The 18583-nt window shown below is 38.9% G+C and overlaps 1 protein-coding gene across 5 annotated transcripts in view; it reads right to left on the reverse strand.

Annotated features, from left to right (window-relative positions):
• The window catches only part of TBL1X (transducin beta like 1 X-linked), a 195061-nt gene that overhangs the window by 36703 nt on the left and 139775 nt on the right, over window positions 1-18583 (reverse strand). For all 5 annotated transcript variants that reach the window (XM_061366487.1, XM_061366484.1, XM_061366486.1 and 2 more), the window contains 2 exons: window positions 17870-17977; window positions 520-665 (listed from right to left, as the gene is read on the reverse strand). In XM_061366487.1, coding sequence (XP_061222471.1) covers window positions 520-665; window positions 17870-17927 — 204 coding nt within the window. In that variant the 5' untranslated portion in view covers window positions 17928-17977. The remainder of the gene's footprint in view (window positions 1-519; window positions 666-17869; window positions 17978-18583) is intronic.

An 18583-nucleotide genomic window follows, 5' to 3' on the forward strand; every position in this document is an offset into this window, starting at 1 on the left:
AGGACGATGCCTGTTCTTATATGATCTGAGCCAAAGTCACTGAAATCAGACAGAATCTCTCCAGTGACCTCTGTGGATTTTTTGATCAGGCTTCTCATGGCTTGCAAAGCCGTGCTGTCTACTAGCAGATGTCAGGGAGTGAAGTTTTAACCTACGCTGCAGGCTTTTCCTGCCAAATTCTGCTGTGACCTTGAAAACGCAAGACTGTAAACACAGATGCATTTTCCTGTTTGCGTCAAGAATCTGTGCACTCTGGATTTTTGACTGGGGAACCAGTCAAATGGAAGCACCATTAATATCTATTTAAGCAAAGAAGGCCTCAATGCCATAGCTAAGAAGTAAAATATGTATCTATCTCAGAGCTTTTCAGCCCTCTGCTAGGGCAAAGTATGAAGAACAAAACTGAACCAGATGAAGAGAAACCACGGAGTGGTGGCTTGTGTCTCTGGGCTGTTGGGCCACATCGCTTTGCAAGCACCAGGGTGCCGGTCAGTGATGGTGGTGGTGGGGGGTACTTACTTCGTTGATGCTGATCTCAGCCTCCACATACTGGAGCCCCTTCTGGAGGATGGAGATGAGTGCGGCAGGTGGCACTAGTGTTCCGTTGATGTTGGACTGGCTGATGTGGCTCTCAATACCGAAGGTGAAGGCCGAGTGGGAGAAACCTGAGAGCAGGAAAAGGAAGCCATGACACGAAATCTAAATGCACCAGCCAGATACACCTCCACAGTCTAAAAATAATCCTGCTTTGAGATCTGAGAGACGCTGCCATGTAAGCAGAAGGACGCAGGCTGGCTGCAGAGTCAGGGAGGTTAAGCAGAGCCATCCTGACCACCCTGCCACCACCCATCCCCCTCCCCTGCAACGCTGCACGTATAGGGGAAGCTGTATAGAAGTGGAAATGCATGCAGCAAAAAATAACGAGGGAACTGCGCTACCTGAAAACAAAACCAAACACAGAAAATAACAGGGATTGCCACAAGGGCAAGTCCAGCTAAAACACAGTGCCTCAAATCCTCATTTCCCTCACTGTATTTCAGAGCTGGTGTTTGATGAAGCTAACTACTTAAACCCTTACCGGCACACAAGTTGTATAAAATCAAGGCATAGATGCAGCTGACACAGGGGAGCCATTCCCTTATACCAGGGAAGAGATTTCAAACCCTCTGCTCATTTACTGCTGAGTACAACATGATGTGCAGAGCATTGCCATTAAAATATGAAACAACAGAAAGGCCACTCCTGCAAACCTATTTTCTGAAAGTGAACACTAATAGCAAAAGTAATTAATTGAGATCTGCCAAGCAGCAGACGACAAGCCAGTGCGGTGGCCCGGCCTTTAACCAGAAGTCTTTCTCTTCCCCTTTTCATTTTTGTCATTGTCTGAGACGTAAGGGGCAATGAAGGTGACAGCACTGAAAAATAAAGAACGTTGGTGCACAATTTTGAAGAGAGGTGCCTTAAATGATGTCTGAAGCTGCTCAGAACTGTTGCTGGCTATGAAAGTGAGCACTGCAGAGTGACTGTATGTATGCAGGGGCAGATGCGGGAGGGGGGAGGGGAAACAGGATGTAGATATAACTGTAGGAACCCATTTATCACCACACTGCCTCCAGAGCATTAATCTAACATTAAAAGCCTTGGGGAAACCACCCATGCACTGTCTCAAACAGGAAGAGCCCTTGCAGTCTCCACTGACTAGACAAGAAAGAAAAAAAAGAGAGAAAAAGAAAGCAGCTCTCAAATGAAAATACTTCCGTTAAATATAGCTGCGCCTCTTCCCCTTGTCAACAGGAGTTTCATTTATAGTTTTGTCCGTTAAGGGATTTCCCCCATATCACTGCAATGTCCAAGTGTGTGTGGGCTGGAGGCTGGGATTTTGGGCTTACTCCACACTAATGCCTTCTCTTTCTCACTCAAATTGTTTACAAGATCCTTTTTGCAGCTAGATCAATTATCATCATAAGTAGATAGCAAAAACAAGCTGAGAAACAGAATGTCTCCTATATTTGAACCCAACGTCTGTATTTCTCTGTACCTCTCCCCCTCCTCCCCCCCCCCCCCATTTTATTTTGCCACTGTTTTTCTCCTTTTCCTGGTAAGAGCCTTTATTCTCTCCCTTCCTGACCCTAACTTCCCTTCCTCATACTCCTCCAGTTTTGGGGGACACTTTTAGGAAGTGGCAGGTCCACCTGTGAGCAGAATTACATGGGTTTACGGGCATAAAAATAAAGCACAGGAAAAAAAACACCTGAAAAACTGCAGTATCATTCATCTAATCCCTGGTCCAATTCTTATCCTGTATTGCTCTTTATGTCCTGGTCTAGTTTATGAGCTGCTGGACCTCCTACTGCATCCAGAATAGACTGTGAGATCTGCAAGGCAGTATTTTTCCCTTGTTATTAGTTCTGTAGGACATCTAAGTACATTACTGGGCACCACAATGACGATCAAATCAAGCACTGAGCATACACAGCCTGTGTCGGGGTGATTTAGGGCTTGATCACCGAACACTGAAATCTCTGTGTATATATAAATACATGGCATGTAACTAACCAGAATTAGAAAATCAGATCCCATCTAATTTAAATTTATGTGTATTTAAATTAATGAACAACAACAATAACAATATCTTCTTGAAAAGGAATGGACTTAAAAATGCATGACAGATAACTCAGCAAATCTTCTTAAGAACAGGGAAGAAAGGGAAAATCAAGTTGTTGTCCAAAAGCTTAAGTTGACTGCTAAAAAAGCCAGGAGCTCGTTTGTGACTTGGCAGGTCAGGAAACAGAAACATGTCTTCAATTTAATGGAGAGATGGATGGCATAAAAATAGCAACCAACAAACATTGATAGAAAAGTGGAAAATTATTACTGTGGATCTACAATAGACTTAAATTTTAACTATGGCTTTGTACCTCTCATTACTGCACTTGGTATCTTGCAGACTTTTTAGTTGGCTGCTGGCACATATCAAGCCCCATCTTTGCCTCAGTCATCTGTCTGCTGGGTATCCTCTTTGCCCAGTAGTTGCCACATCCCCAAAGATCAACACATCTCACCTCACTGCATATGACAGAAGGAACTTCTCAGCAAAAAAATTAGCTGTGTTATTGCAATGAATCTTTGTTATTTCACTGTTTCTCTCGTTGCTAAGAAAGTATTACCAAAGCACCTGTCAGATGAGGAAACACCAATCTCCTAGCTACAGTGTCACTGAAGAGCAATCTCACGCACACATCTCTAGCAGCTGTGAGAAACTTTCCTAAAATCTTATCTGGTAAGATCCAAACACTGAAAATCAATGAAGCAAAACTGCTTAAGTGGGTGCTGCTGGACACTGTCTTCCTCACCCCTCTGGGAAAAATCCTCCCATACAACTGTAATTAAAAGAAGAACAAACATAACAGAAATAAGTCAACCAGCCCACCAACCGACAGCTAATTACCCCCTGGTTTCTTGTGCTTCCATAGCATTTATATAAGGGTCATGAAAGTACACTGGTTGTAAAAGTAACACACACAGTTAACAAAGCCCTGAATGAAGCTGTACCCTCGTCAGGTTTCTGATAACACTAAGAATCACTTGAGCTTTGCTTTTATAGTTACCAGATGTCATCAGTTCTTTTCAGGACCCTGCATGTGAATACACTGAACCATATAGCAATCCTGCAGATCTGTAGGTGAGTCTTACAGAAAGGTGATTTCTATTAAACAAAGGCAATTTTCTTTTAAATGTTAGCTTGTTACAAATGTTAACTTGGCCCTCCTTCTAAGTTCATGAAACCACATTGGGGAACATGAAGCCAAGACACAAGCATTCCCCTTCCCTCAGTGACACTGTGCAGGCTGTCAACGCAGTTGGGGAACAAGAACAGAGACAGAAGGTACTCTGCAAATGGGGATCTGAAGAAAGGATGGGTTAGGAATGACATGAAATTACAATAGATCTGAACTCAAAATGATGTAGTAGATGCAAAATGAATGCAAGTTTCAAATCTGTGTCCATATGCATTATTTCTAATAAATTCTGTCATTTTGGTGACTGTAATAATAATTCTATGAAACAGTAATTTCTGTTCAAATAGCACCAATAAATGAAATCTTAATGGAATAAACCCTTGGAGGATACATGCAATGACACTAGGAGCTTTTTACGGTTAAAGACATGAACACAAAGGGACTAAAGGGAGAGAGCATGGCCACACTGAACTGGTTTTGTACCATTAAACCAGACAGCCATTTGTGCCGTGACATGACATGACATGCCCTAAATAACACCTCTCAGCAGACTTGAAAGAATGGCTTGCAGGTTTTCCTACTTCAAAAAAGATGGGGAAACATAAACCATCAAACTACGTATAATCTGTAAAGACATTATCATACATGAAAAATAAAACCCAAATGAACAGTGCAGATCTTGATCTGATCACCTTAAACAGAGGTGACTTATCAACTGTGGAATAGGTGCTCCTGAAAGATTTTGCTGAGCATAAATGCATATAAGAAATAATGAACATAAAAAAAAACAACACTGAAAAGACACCATCCCAAACCCCAAAATTGTTACACAAGTGTTTTTGACTTGAAAACTGAGTGAAATTCTGCATTAAGAGGTACTTTTCTGTGGATAATATACTACTGACAGTGGTAACAGGTCCTGGTTTTGTGCTGTTATCTTCTCCCACACTGAGATGTCTGTATATATACTCTCAGTGGTACATACACAGTCACTTAGGAATTCTTGCCCTAGGCAGTGCCAAAAAATGCATACATAGGGCTGTGTTTTGCAAAATTTCACTGATAGACTTTGCTGTAACTGCAAAATGGAGATGATTGAGATTTTTTTCCCTTTGGCTGCTCCTTTTTCAGTTAAAAATGCCCTCCCCTTAAAACAAGATTTGTCATTGATCATAAAATGACTAGGTTTTATTTAATGAATGTAATGCTGCTCTTTGTGTGCCTGTTTGATCTGCAGGCTATGTGGTTTTAATTGTTTGTAGTATACTTGGCTTAGAGCATAAATGCCTGTTGAATACAGGCAGAGGAAAGGGTGCTTGGCAGCCAGCTTGGCAGCCAGGCAGCCCGGGGAATACCTTGTGTCTTCTCCAGAGATGAGTCTCACGTCTTTTGGGAGTGAAGGATTCTTCCTTTTAGGCACACAACTGGGGTGCTGCTGAGTATTCCCTGTGCTAGTTCATCTGGCAATCACAGATCCAGCTAACTGACATTCACTAAGTGCTCCTTTCATTTTCTGATCCCTTTAGCACTGTAAAAAGCAGTCTTGTTTAAATTGCAGTCTTAAATTGTAACAGCTACAGCACCTACTGCTGCGTTTGTACAGGTGAGGGGAATGACAAAGAGGGGTCTGTGGAAGCAATGACTTCTGTAGTGTTTCAGCCCTGCCCGCTTACTCAGAGTTACCTTGGGGATGCCCTGATCAGCAACAGCTAAGCGATCTGTTGAATGCTGTGAATGTTTTCTGTTTGTGAACTCGCTGGACTTACCTTTGTCTGATAAATCTAACTAGCATACTGTTCAAATAGTTTTTAAAAAAAACAGATGTGTTTAAGCTATTTGCAAATTACTCAGTTTAATTATGCATACTGTAAGAGTCTTAACTGAAACATTTGCTACCGTAGAATGAAACAGAGAATAAAGGATTATGAACATCATATTGCTTTTCACAGACATCTCTGGCATATCTTTATGATGAACAGCCTCTATCCCAACACTGAGTGCAAGTAACAACCTGTTCCTACAAATCTTTGTATAACTAATGCCCAGTGTGGCTCTCTATCCTGGAAACCAGTGAGATTTCACATGGAAGTCTGTGTCATGTCCTTTGATACAGTTTTTTGTTTCTTTAACTCAAGCAGTCCAGAATGAGGTTTTGAAATCCAGAGATCTTAGGTTCAGTTTCTGGAAATCATTAAATGAGAAGGAGGAGGCATAAACTATCTGACAACCCATCCCTGTTCTGTAAAAAGTTAACCATCTCCTGGTGGAAATAATCAACACATTTTATTTCATTGGTATCTCTGACATTGTGTTGTCTTTCTTTTTGGAAATTCCCATTACCAGGTCTTCCAATCCTCATCTCTGAAGTAACACACTGTTCTCTTTAACTATTTGGCAGGTACTGGATGAGTACATGAGCAAGGTTTTAGAAATGATTAAAAGTACTGTCTGAGTAGAATCAATTTGCAACTGATGTAATGGGATCCAGTGGCAATCTCAAGTTTTCTGAGGGTCTGCTTTCTTAAGGTAGTCTTGTACCTGGCACTACTGCTGAGATGCTGACTGATGTAAAACTCATTCATGAGTGGAAGGCACATAAGAGCTGACTACAGCTGTACACGCTGGAGGGAAAAAAGCATGGCTGTGAGGGGGTAAAGGGGAGTCATCTTTATGACCATAAATGGATGTATCAGCAAAAATACTGGGAGAACCATCATGTAGAAGCATTCCGCATCATCATGAGTCAAAAGAAAATCACATGCAGGAGGAAAAGATGTCCTCATGCGGTCCCATCAGCTGCTTTACTATGTTACCAAGCCGGAGTAACTCCAAAGCTGCCAGCACAACTGTTTACCAAAGAAACCAGATGCAACCAGTGGAAAAACATGTTCCCAAGTTTGACGTCTGGGTCTTGGGAGTGCCATCTATGAAAGGAAGGCAAGAACGGAACAGTGGTGTAATGTGGTGGCCTGAAATGAATTAAAGCCCCACCACTGCAGTTTAAGACATTTCCACTAAAAAAGAGTGAAATATGACCATTAGCAAAATCATTTCCTCCAAATACTAATGATGTACAAACAGCATAGTTAACGCTAAATGAAGACTTTTGTAAGCCTAGATTTACCAGTGTAGAGAAGTGAGGGCCACATATCACTAAGGTCGTAACTGAATGCAATTTCTGGCTGCAAAACCAGAAGCTAACAGTTTAACTTAGAGCAACTGTACTTTCTTAATCCTGGGCCTAACACATGGTAATCGAATTCCTGAGGTAAATGACATAATTTCTTGCCATTGCTCAAGCGAATACAATGATGCTCTTCACTGTACTTGACTGCAGCTGCCATTTTAGAGTCTAGCATTTCACCTTCTGTGTGATGCACTGAATGAGAACTGAGAATGTAGCAAGGATCCCTATCCTGCTTCTCCTTAGATTTCTGTCTAAATGTCATTATGCATCCACAAAAATATGGCCATAAAACCCTAGTGTACACATGCAGAGGCTTCACAAAAAGGACAGCAGTTTCTCTGAAATACGTTTGGTTGCAGTTAGTTAAGTCTGGTGCCTTGAGCCACTCAAACAATTCCACAAACAGTTAAAAAAAATGGTGGGCAAAAATCCTACACCACATCTTGCTTATTATTCACAGCAGACTGAGATTCTTCTCCAAGCTGAGGTTTTTCTTTCTTGGTAATACATCCTAGAGTGCCTCTCTGGTTTTGGCAGTGTCTGCTTATTTTTGAAGACTTACCTTCACAATTACATAAAGGGCTTAACAAGGACATACATTAGCAATTTAAAATAGAGAACTGCAGTTGAAGTATATTTTTAGAAAAATCAGCTGAACAATAGGGCTTGTACATTTGTTTCAAGATTAGGATTGCTGAACGATTAAATTATTTCCAGAACCCTGAGAAATGTGTCCTGTATTACAGGCTCTTTCACAGTCCCAGGGTTAGCCTGTGTCAGCTGCTAAAATCACAGTGTGCCTGGTTAGCCCAAGTTTTGTAGAAGCAATTATTCACTAATACTAATGCTACACCCTTTTTTTTGGGGTATCTGACCTGTTCATATTCTGCCAAGAATTCAGAGTACCTGTCTGATACCCAAAATTATTTTATTATATGCCAAAGAATGTATCTGGCAGGGTCTCTGTGGTGTTTTTTTTTTTTTTTTTTTTTTTTTCTGTTGTTTTGGTTTTTTTTTTATTCAGGAAAATATGTTGGAAAAGATTAATACAAGTTGGAAATGATCTTTTGATGAGCAGTACTTGGCACTCACTGTTTAAGCCTTTCTGAGGGCCACAAATTAACAAAAAGAAATAAGATACAGACAGAAAACAGAACATGAGCAATGGAAAGAGGAACTTAAATCTTTTGAAAACAAGGTCTGAAAGAATCCTCCTTTTCACTCACTCTGTGTAAATGAGAGTGAATAAATACCAACACAGATCTAGCAATTTAATGCAACTACAGGCAAGGTTTGAAATAACTTACAAAGGCCATGGCAAGAAAAAAATCATATTTTCCTTCTAAATTAATGGAATGCTGTTATCTTTTAGCCCTGCCTGGGCAAGCAAACATCCAGAGAGACATGCACTGTTTTAAGGATCATATTTATAGCAGAGACTACCACAGTCATACAATCTTCACAACTTATTTCTGTAAACTATGTTCATCTATCAGTTGTAACCTACACCTGCAAGCGGTGGCAAGAAGGACAGCACAGCTGACACTCAGTGGGTATTCAGGAACTCCAGCACCAGGATTGTTTCTTCTGATGGCAACTAGAGAGACCTAATGATGCTGATGCTTGTTAGGTGTGACCAGGGGTGATTTGTAACTGCTTTAGCTGTACAGGCAGGAAGTCCACAGTGTGCAGGTTTTATTAGCAAAACTTGCAAAGCTGCAAGATAGAGCTTCTTTCGCTGGGCCTGGAGAATCACAAGGAAAACCAGGAAACTCCCGAATGTCTGCCACTTGTTTTTACTAGAAAGGCCATCTTCACATATAGGCATTTGCCTCAACCCAACATCCTATTTTTTTAACACCTCTATAATACTGCATTTCTGCAAGCTTTAAAAACCAGGACATGAAGTGGTCAGAACCAAAATCCGTGCTATGGAATAAATTTGCAAAGGTGTAATTGTTTATGTTTGCGTAACTTAAAAATCACTGTGTTTGCTCAGTGTCTGAGATCCAACACCGCAGGGTAACTTTCAGGCCAAAATAAAATTAAAATAGCCAAGTTTAGAAAACTGTGGAAAAAGACCTAGAATGAAATACGAAGGGTTTGCAAATGGCAAAGGAATAAGGTATGCAGTGTGTTTTTTTCCTTCACAGGAACTTATAAAATGCTGCACCAAGCACTGCTTTTCTTACACAGCATTTATATTGCTGCTGTTATGCAACAGGGGCAAAATGCACAGAGAAAGAAGTTTTCAAAAGGAAATCTTGAACTACAACATGACATATCTGAAACTATAATTTATACATATGTATACAAAGTAGGTATCTAGTCACAAAACTCTACTTCTGTCCATATATACACACACAAAAATGGCTCTCATGCAGCTTATGACATCCTTTTGAAAACACAGACAGAACAAAATCTGACAAATCCAAGTAACTTCCTTAGCTGTACAAATACGTTTTCCCCTCCACTGTGGAATTTGTATTTGGGGAAGCCAACCATCAAATACTGGTAGAGCATATTGACTGCTCTATAAAAAAAAGTGCACAACGTGGTTTCGACTCACACAGGTGCTGTCAGCTTAGAACCAACTTTCTTACCTTTAAAGGAAGGTGGGGAAAGTATTTCCCTTTAACTGACCAGCTTCCTCCTTCCCAAGATCTATAGCTTTGATAAATTCCCCACCTCCCCCTCCACTCCTCTCCACCGTTTTTGGAACTGCAGCCTAATAAAGCTGGTTGTTGTCTAATGCTGACCCTGATTTTCTTAAAATGTACTTAGTAATTGTCAGAGGAATAAATGATTACTAGCAGAGACAGAAACTATGCATAATAATACATTCTCTGGGAAATGTATTTGTCTTTTCAGCAGTCATCCATCCTCCAACTACAGAGTATAATTTCAAATTCAGAGTCAGTCACCCGGTTTCTGGGATCATACAGTCACTTCCTCCCTCATTTACAAGAAATACAGAAAATTGGGGAGGCATTAAAAAAAAAAAGCAGCAGTTTATTAAAATCCCTATACACCCTTTCGATAGTGCACTATTTTCACTACATACATATTATGCTGGGGGCTATATATATGAGGTTACATTACATGCAGTATATATAGCTACAGATGGTTTCTTCATTAGATAAGTATGTTCATTCTGCGGCGACTTTTAGGAGACGCTTTGATTTAAAACAAAATGTTGATTTGTCAAATTTCTCAAGCGTTTTTATCAAAGAATCACTTTAACACATATTTCACTCCTAGAACAACATCATGGCTTTATGATGACCTTAATGAAAGGTCACAAATGTTGGTTCTATATAGAACTTTCAGTGTATCATAGATATGGAACATAAGCTTAAGTAATTTTATTTTAATGAGTAAGCTGGACTTAAAGAGTAGGCTGACTTTAATTGAGTAGGTTGGCCCTAAATAACACAAATAGGGCTGCATGCCCACAAATCAGATCTGTGCTAAGCCATGAGAATTAAAAATGGAGTCTCTACTGCTCCAAAGCCTCACCATCATTCAGCTGGAAAGGTGCAAGAATCCCTGCCTTCTGTCTTAACACCAATTAACAACAGTTCCTGAATAATCAAGTTAGCAATCTCATTTGTAGTGCATTCAGAGATGCATATTCACCTATAAATTCATAAACAGTACTTTGATATAAGAAAAAAAACAATGTCGAATATCGTCCCAGCACACCTGTAATAGTCTCTCCTTAGAGGATTTCAATACATATTAGCATTATAACCTTTTAGCATAGTATTAATTTTGCTTTCAAACAGGAAAATTAAGGCACAACTTTAAAACCAGTTGTAAACACCCAGTTTCTACACATTTCCTTAAAAAATGTATTTATTTACTAAGGAATACCTGTTCAACACTGAGTTACACTATCACCAAAGTACCTGTGCAAAATGAAACTAAGCAAACACACAAGCACCTTTACATCAGTGCAGCCGAGTCTGGTCTATGAACTACAGTTACTCTATACTGCAGGTAGAATACAGGAGGACCAAGAGCCAGTGATAAGACTTATGTAGACACAAATAATGCAGCCATAGATTGTTACTGAAACAACACTAAAATGTGTGCTTTATCTCTGGTTGGCAGGATGTCATTTAAAGGACATATTTTTTCCCTTCATCAAACAAAGAGGTCTCCATCCTTACCATTTGAGCATGACTATGTATAGAGCTTCAAGAGCATTCCAGTGACTGTCTTGTTTAACAGCACCTTTATGTATAGGTTCTTCAAAAGATCTTTGAGGCTCTCCAGTGCTGAGCAGATCAGCTGAATGTGAGCCAGCAATGTGCCCTTGCAGCAAGGACAGCCAACAACATCTTGAGCTGTGCTGTGAGGTGCTGCAACAGGTCAATGAAGGGAATCCTTGCCCTCTACTCAACCCTGGTGAGACAAGCCTGGAGTACTATGTCCAGTTCTGGGCCTCCCAGTGTGGGATAGACAGTGGCATACTGGAGGAAGTCTCAGTGAAAAGATCACTAAGATGGCCAGTAGACTGGAGCATCTGGCATAGAAGAGGCTGAGAGTGTTGGGACTGCTCAGCCTGGAGAAGCAAAGGCCAGCAGGGGACCTCATCCATGTACGTAAATACCTGAGGCGGGTGCAAGAGCTAGGCTCTTCTCAGTGGTGCCCAGTGACAGGACAAGAGGCAACGAGCACAAATTGAAACACCCATGAAATCCCAATGAAACACTTTTTTACTGTGAGGGTGATCGAGTATTGGAACAGGCTGCCCAGGGAGGGTGTGGACTCTCCATCTCTAGGAGATACTCAAAATCAGACTGGACATAGCCCTGAGCAACCTGTTGTAAGCCCCATGGCTGCACTATGTGATCTCCAAAAGTCCCTGCCAACCTGAACTATTCTCTGATTCTGTCCTCTCCTGAGATGCTATCCAGCCTAAGCTCTCCTATGACTCTAATAAGCCAAATTGGAAAATATCCTAAAAAAGGCAAAATGAAAACTGTTATTCACTGATTCTACCATCAGTGCACGCTATGGTTTTTACTGTCACACTGGACAAATACCTTCATTGATGATTCATTCTTCTAATGAATCATTCTTCAAGGTACAGATTTTAATAATTTAAGCAAAACCCATGCAGCGTACATTCCCCTTCTACCCAGCAGCAACCTTCCTACACAAAGGAAGCAGCTTTGAAGCAAATTTAGCTGACCTATATATGCCAATATTTTATGCTATGCTTAATCTAAATTATTTTCAACATGCACTTCTGTCATCTGTGACTCAGGAACTCTGTGCCTTACACATTTGTTCAAAATACTTTAAACATACCTCACATGTAGAAAAAGTATAGACTTCATAGAAGAACTACATAGGCTTATGTAAGTAAAGACTGTTGTATAAGGCACAAATTCAAAGGAACAGAATACTGATCTTCAGTCATACCCTACTGCCTGAGGACTTGGCGGTATCTACATTTTGTATAAAACCCATTTGTTAAAAAAGAAAATGAGACATAAAGAAGGTATTTTCCTTCAAATTTTGTTGCTTCCTTAAAAAAAAAATCGTAAATTAGTACTGTTCCTACTACTAGTTGGACAACATCACAACAATGAAATCCCAGAAGCTTCAGAATATCCATATTTTGGATCTTGTGATTTCCAGAGGCAGAATAAGATGCCCTGGATGTGGTTAAAAGGAAAGACGTATGCCTAATTGCACATGCCTAACTCTGCCTATGGCAGGGGGGTTGGAACTAGAATCTTAAGGTCCTTTCCAACCCTAATTATTCTACGATTCTATAACTCCACATGGAATTTAGTGCGGGGTTCACAGAAACACTTTCATACTCTATATGCCACTGAGCCTATGGCTTAAAAACTGAGAGAAAATCTTATCTTTTAGGAAAATAAGGAAAATCTGTCACCATGAACCAAACAGACTAACGTGCTGCCACCATCCTGAATCTACAGGAGGAAAATGACGTCATTAGCTGCCTTAATTTTTATGGTTGAGAAGGAAACAACATACAATTCTAAAATATAATGGTAAATTGTCCCAAGTCAGCAGCTAAAAATGTCATTATTGACATCTTTTTAGCAAAATCATCTAGCTAGTGATTTTATTGTCTTGGACATGGTACAGATTGTACACTGAGGAACAGTTTATCAAGTGTATGTCATAAAACGTGGAAAAATTCAAACTGAACAGTAAAAGTACAAGCAGAAAATGGAAACTGTTACACAACCTTAACTGTAACAAGTCGCTGCCAGACATCCACTACAATAAAAGCCCTATTACAGAGCGCATAAACTACAGACAGCTGGGAGCTGATTTTCAGATAAGGATTCTATCCTGCAACATGCATAGCTGGAAAAGGAACATAATTAAATTGATCAACGCATCAAAAATACCAAATCTGAAAAAGCATTAATAACCTAATTGACCTGTTGGCCTGGGCATGGAAGATAATCTATTGTGATATTAGGGCGTACGACAGGATTTGTCACAACACACAGCGGTATATTTTAGATTAAAGTATATGTGAGACACTTGATTTCCCTTGGTTTTGCCACCAACCTCTTCAATTTTTCTTGGAATCCTTATTACTCCCATTTCATTGTACTGCTCTGACCTTCATTTCAAAGACAAATAATTATCTCTTTCTCTTTTGAACAGACAAAACATGGGAAAACTCTATATGCTGAATTCTATATGTTTTTTTTTTTTTAAACACAGCTCTTCACTCTGAAGAAAACTGACAGAATGACTGTGTCAGCAGTGATGATGGTGCAAGCAAAAGTGTGCTTCTCAGGAGTTTGAAGAGGTGCAAAGCTGAATCAACATAATCTGGATGCCAGAACTGTGGCTTCCTTGGTATGGCTTCTTTCACTTTTGTCACTGCACCTGATTTGTTGGTAAAACTATGTCCACCACAGGAGTACTTTGTGTGCTCTTATCTCTACTGAGGCCACCACTTTCACCTAAAAGCAGTCTCTGAATAAAGATATCTCCAAATAAATAAACCTGATACTTAAAAGTTGAGTCCTGAGATGAACAATGCCTGGAAGTACCCAGCACTTTTAGTAACTGGGATATTTAAAACTGCGTACCAAAAAGCTCATATTAAAAAAGATACAAACTAAACATTGCAGCAGTTGACTTTTGGATAGGAAGTAACAATCTTAACCGGAAATTAAAAGACTCAATTTCTTTCTACCTCAAGAAGGGGGACATTCATGGTCCTACAGTGGAAATGACAACACCTAGCCACCTTAGTGGTGGAATTCCTATGCCATCAATCCATGAAACTTAAATGGAAGTTATGCCTGACCTGACTGCTTCGTTTTTCTGGAAAAAAATAAGCCTTGAGACAGTCACCTATGTGAAGAGGCAACTATTTAGCTGCTTATTTTAACACAGCTAAGCAGTTAGAGCCTTAACTTGTCCAAGTCCTGTCTTGCACTGGAGGGATTTGACTGCATTTGCCTCTGGACCAGGCATCTTATCCAGCCTGACTTCCCAGCAGCAGGCAACTCAAAGCAGTCTCCCTGGCTCTACTTTTTTCTGTTAAACCACATGATCAGTCGGTATAACTCAAGTGCCACAACTTACAATTTAATTCCATCTGCAAATGTACTTGAGAATCATTTTATATTTCCTTCCAGGTAACTGATAAAGCTATTGAACACTATTACGCCAAGAACAGATTCCTCTGAGTTCCCATTAGAAGCAACCTTTGAGATGAATATTCCTCAACTCTAATCACTTTTCAAGATGCTTCTGTTAGCCCATTTTAAATCCATTTGGTAACCCTGGATTACACTGATTTTACATAGTGTCACTTAATTTTGTTTTTAAACAGTGTCAACAAGACTAAGTAAATGTCATAAAGTAGTTTAAATGTAATTATTGTCACCACAGCTGTCTCTTCAACTTCATCTGTGATCTTGGAAAACGCAGTATCAAGTTTGTTTGACATGACCTATTATCCATAAAAACTTGCTGGCTGGCATTAGGCATGATGTCATCTCTCCATTTTTTTTGTTGGAAGTATCTAGTTTCAACCTTCCAATGATTTTACTTGACCTACAGTTACCTGGATCATCTTGTTTGACCTTTAAAAAATCTGGCACAACATTTACTTTTTCCAGTTCACTGGAACTCCCCTTGGTATGCCAAGATTTGTTAAAAAGCAACAATAATGGGTTAGACAGTTCACCTCCATTAATACACTCCTGTGAAAGCTTTCTAGACTGACAGAGAATTAAGGAGGAAACATAATTATTGAATTTCACTTCAAATTTAGAAGGGCTGAGCTCCTACTAGAATGACCTGCCAGCATTTTCATAATGAAGTGGAAAGCACCCATCAATACCTTTGCTATAATGTTTCAAATAATCTCAAGTGTTTCTCTGCTTGGCAGCCACAAAATGCTTGAAATGTTATAGGGACAGTTTGCTTTTTATATAGTTTTTCCACCATATGTATTTCCTTTTGTTGTTTCTCTCTTCCACTACTTGCCTACATTTTATGGGAAAGCCTTTAACTTTTATAGGATAAGATTAAAGAACAGATACCTGAAAAAAACCCAACAAACCTTTGTATGGTCCTCTAGGCAACCTTTATGGCTACATTCGATACAATTCTTAGAAGCTTTGGGTTCAGCTAATGTTAGGAAATATATTAACCTTGTTTTGGCAAACTCCTTAAACTGCAGGGGTTTGAATTTAAACTGGCTTTAACATTAGCCCTATAAAATTGCCATGCATTATTTCGGAAGCTATTGATTAAACATCTTTCATCTACTGTTGCATCTTTTGGCATTTATACTAGCAGGTGGAAAGGCAAGATGCTGTATAACAATTTCTGTCTTATTACCCTACTTTATCTGAAAATAGAGATATAAAAAATTATTTGGAAAAAAACAATGACAATATGAAAGAAGAGTCAAAATAAATTTAAGAAGCTTATAAAACAGATTAGTGGATTCATCATTGGTTATAGCTCTTACTTGCTGAATAGAGTTACTATCAAACTGTCAAGTATACCTACTAAATCAATACGTAGCATCTAGATTTCAATATGCTCTGTTTCAAATATATTTGAATATTTCTTCAAATATTTAACCTCAACTTCTACTCTCTTATATGGGTAAAATACAATAAAACAGTGCAAATATAATGCTTTTGTAAATGCTTTTAGTATGTGTGTATTACATAAGAAAAACATTTGCCCCTTTAGTGAAGAAGAGCAGTACAACTTACATTTAATATAAAAATTTGTACTTTTTACCACTCCCTAAAATGGTAAAAGTGATCGCTTGCTTTTGGGAGACGGGTTACCTAGAAGAACTTTTTCCTGACTTTTGGCCGATACCACCATTCTTGACTGACTTTGAAAAGCATCCATCGTGAATCACTATATAACACTAACCCATCTAATGATGTATCAAGAGGAATAAAAGAGGCTGATTTTCTTTTTTCACATCAGGAAAAGTGACTGTATTGTCTGTTGTGTAGAATCTCCTACAGTACAAATATAACACATAACCAATTTCAGGATTCTTTAGCCTTCCATTATGACCATCAGTGCACTGCTTTAATGTTCAAAGCCCCTTCCAATGTGGTACCCAATAGCTTATTTTTAAAAATAAACTTTGGATGAATTTATAGTTTTTTTAGTTCCTGCCTTTCTTTCATCTAATTGTATGCCACAACTAGAATATTTTCTTATAAATTCCATTATTGAAGAGGAGAATTCAATATGAGAAAACAGCTACTTCCACAGGCCATAACTGGACTCTCAAAGAACTATTTTAATCCTGAAAAAGTATTCTAAATATTCTCAATTTCAGTAATGAGTCTTTAAATAGGGATTTGGGTTCCTGGGATTGAAATAGTCTTGGAAGTAAAATAAACAAATCAAAATAATGTATCTAATGAATGCTAGCTACAATGACCAACAGAAGCAGGTTAATCCAGTATCTTCTACCTGCCGGGATTTTGGTGTCCTGTCCAAGACTTCTCTCAAGACTGGAGGGCTTATACTAACACTGGCTTCAAGTCTTCTGACAGGAAGACATGTATTCTTCACAGATTTTGTTTGTTCATTTGTTTCAGCATAAGAAACACCAAATATTTTTAGTCGATTCTACTTTTACCAGCCCAGAACATAGGGTCAAGCCCAAGTGAACTGGGATATTGGCTACATATCCTTTGTCAGCGTATCCCATTTCCCCATCACCTCTGCACTAACAGAACATTTTCTGCTAGTGAGGAGAACTTCTTGCAGTCAAAGAATGGAATCAAGACTATGAAAACAAAAGAAACCCTAAATTTACACTTCCAATTTTTTGAAGAAAAGATGAAGCTTTCCTTCTAAAAGGAAAAGCCCTGTAAAAATACTTTCTGATACGAAAACAGCTAGACCTGGAAGTGATACTAAGGCAGAGCCACACTGACATTGCAGCTCTGTTTATATACATAAGTACTGTAATGAAATTCTAAAACATCAGATGCCTGCACCCAAATTTCCATTTACAGCCAATTTAAAACAAATTTAGACAATCCCTCTTTACTTCATAAATATCTGAGAGAACTGTTTCAAGCAGCTTAGAAAAAAAGATACAAAATAAATGCACATTGTGCCTGCGCTGCCAAAAATTATTTTGGCTGAGAAGATGCGATTCTACAAAAACATTTGTTAACATAATGTTATTTATTTTCCTGTTTTGCTTAACTGCAATGTTTACTTTGTACCTATGTATGATTGCACCTTTATTATGTTCAAGAGCATGATTTCAAAAAAACATAAGTTTGCACAAGAAATATTTAGTCTATCAGTCTGAAACACTCAATACAACATTCCTAAGGCAACACCATGCAAAAAAGCCAATCTTCCCATTTCTTCTATGACCTGCAGTTGTGAGGAGGAAAGACAAGAAATTTACCCGATTCCTGGAGATAGCGATACACCAAGAAATTCACTTCGTCACTGGTTATGCTCATCTTAGCCCAACCTCAATATGATGAGGTTTACGAGAAGTGTGATCCACGCTCTGTTCAAAGAGAAAGAAAAGAACAGGGTTTGTTTTATCTTGATTTACTATGAAATTTGTTATTTGTTAAGTTATTTAAAGATCTCTTATAGTTATTAGAGCTGCTATATCCTAGTGTGAGGCACAAGTTAAATATTGTGAATCAAGTACTCAAGCTGTACTGTTCCTTTCAGGGTACATTAATTAAAGAGCAGTATTTAACATATATGAGAGAGTCAGAGGGGGCATTTTCAATCTTGGAAGCCTTTGCAAATGTTAACTCTTTTGCTTCTGTGGCTTTACTACAGGTTCTTAAGACACTCCTTATTACTGTGTAAGCGTTTTCTTTTCAGAACTGCTGGCAATTACGATCATGTATAACATGCCAAATCATAACTTTTTTGCAGCCCCAAATCTGTATTCTAATTTTCTGTGCAGAGTTCATCCACTGAACAGACGGATTATTTCCTTACTAAATCCTGCTATGCAGTGAACTTAAAAAGTTCCCCTAAAATAGAAATAAATCTAAATTTAAGATGAGATTAGAAAGTTTATGAGGCAGGAGGGGGAAGAGAGAAAAAGAGAAAGAATGCCATATACCTTGTGCCAACAAGGAATACAAATATC

This window comes from Neopsephotus bourkii, unplaced genomic scaffold, assembly GCF_033783945.1.
Source record: "Neopsephotus bourkii isolate Nb327-2 ecotype Australia unplaced genomic scaffold, CSIRO-AGI_Nbou_v1 NB_1346, whole genome shotgun sequence".
NCBI lineage: Eukaryota > Metazoa > Chordata > Aves > Psittaciformes > Psittacidae > Neopsephotus > Neopsephotus bourkii.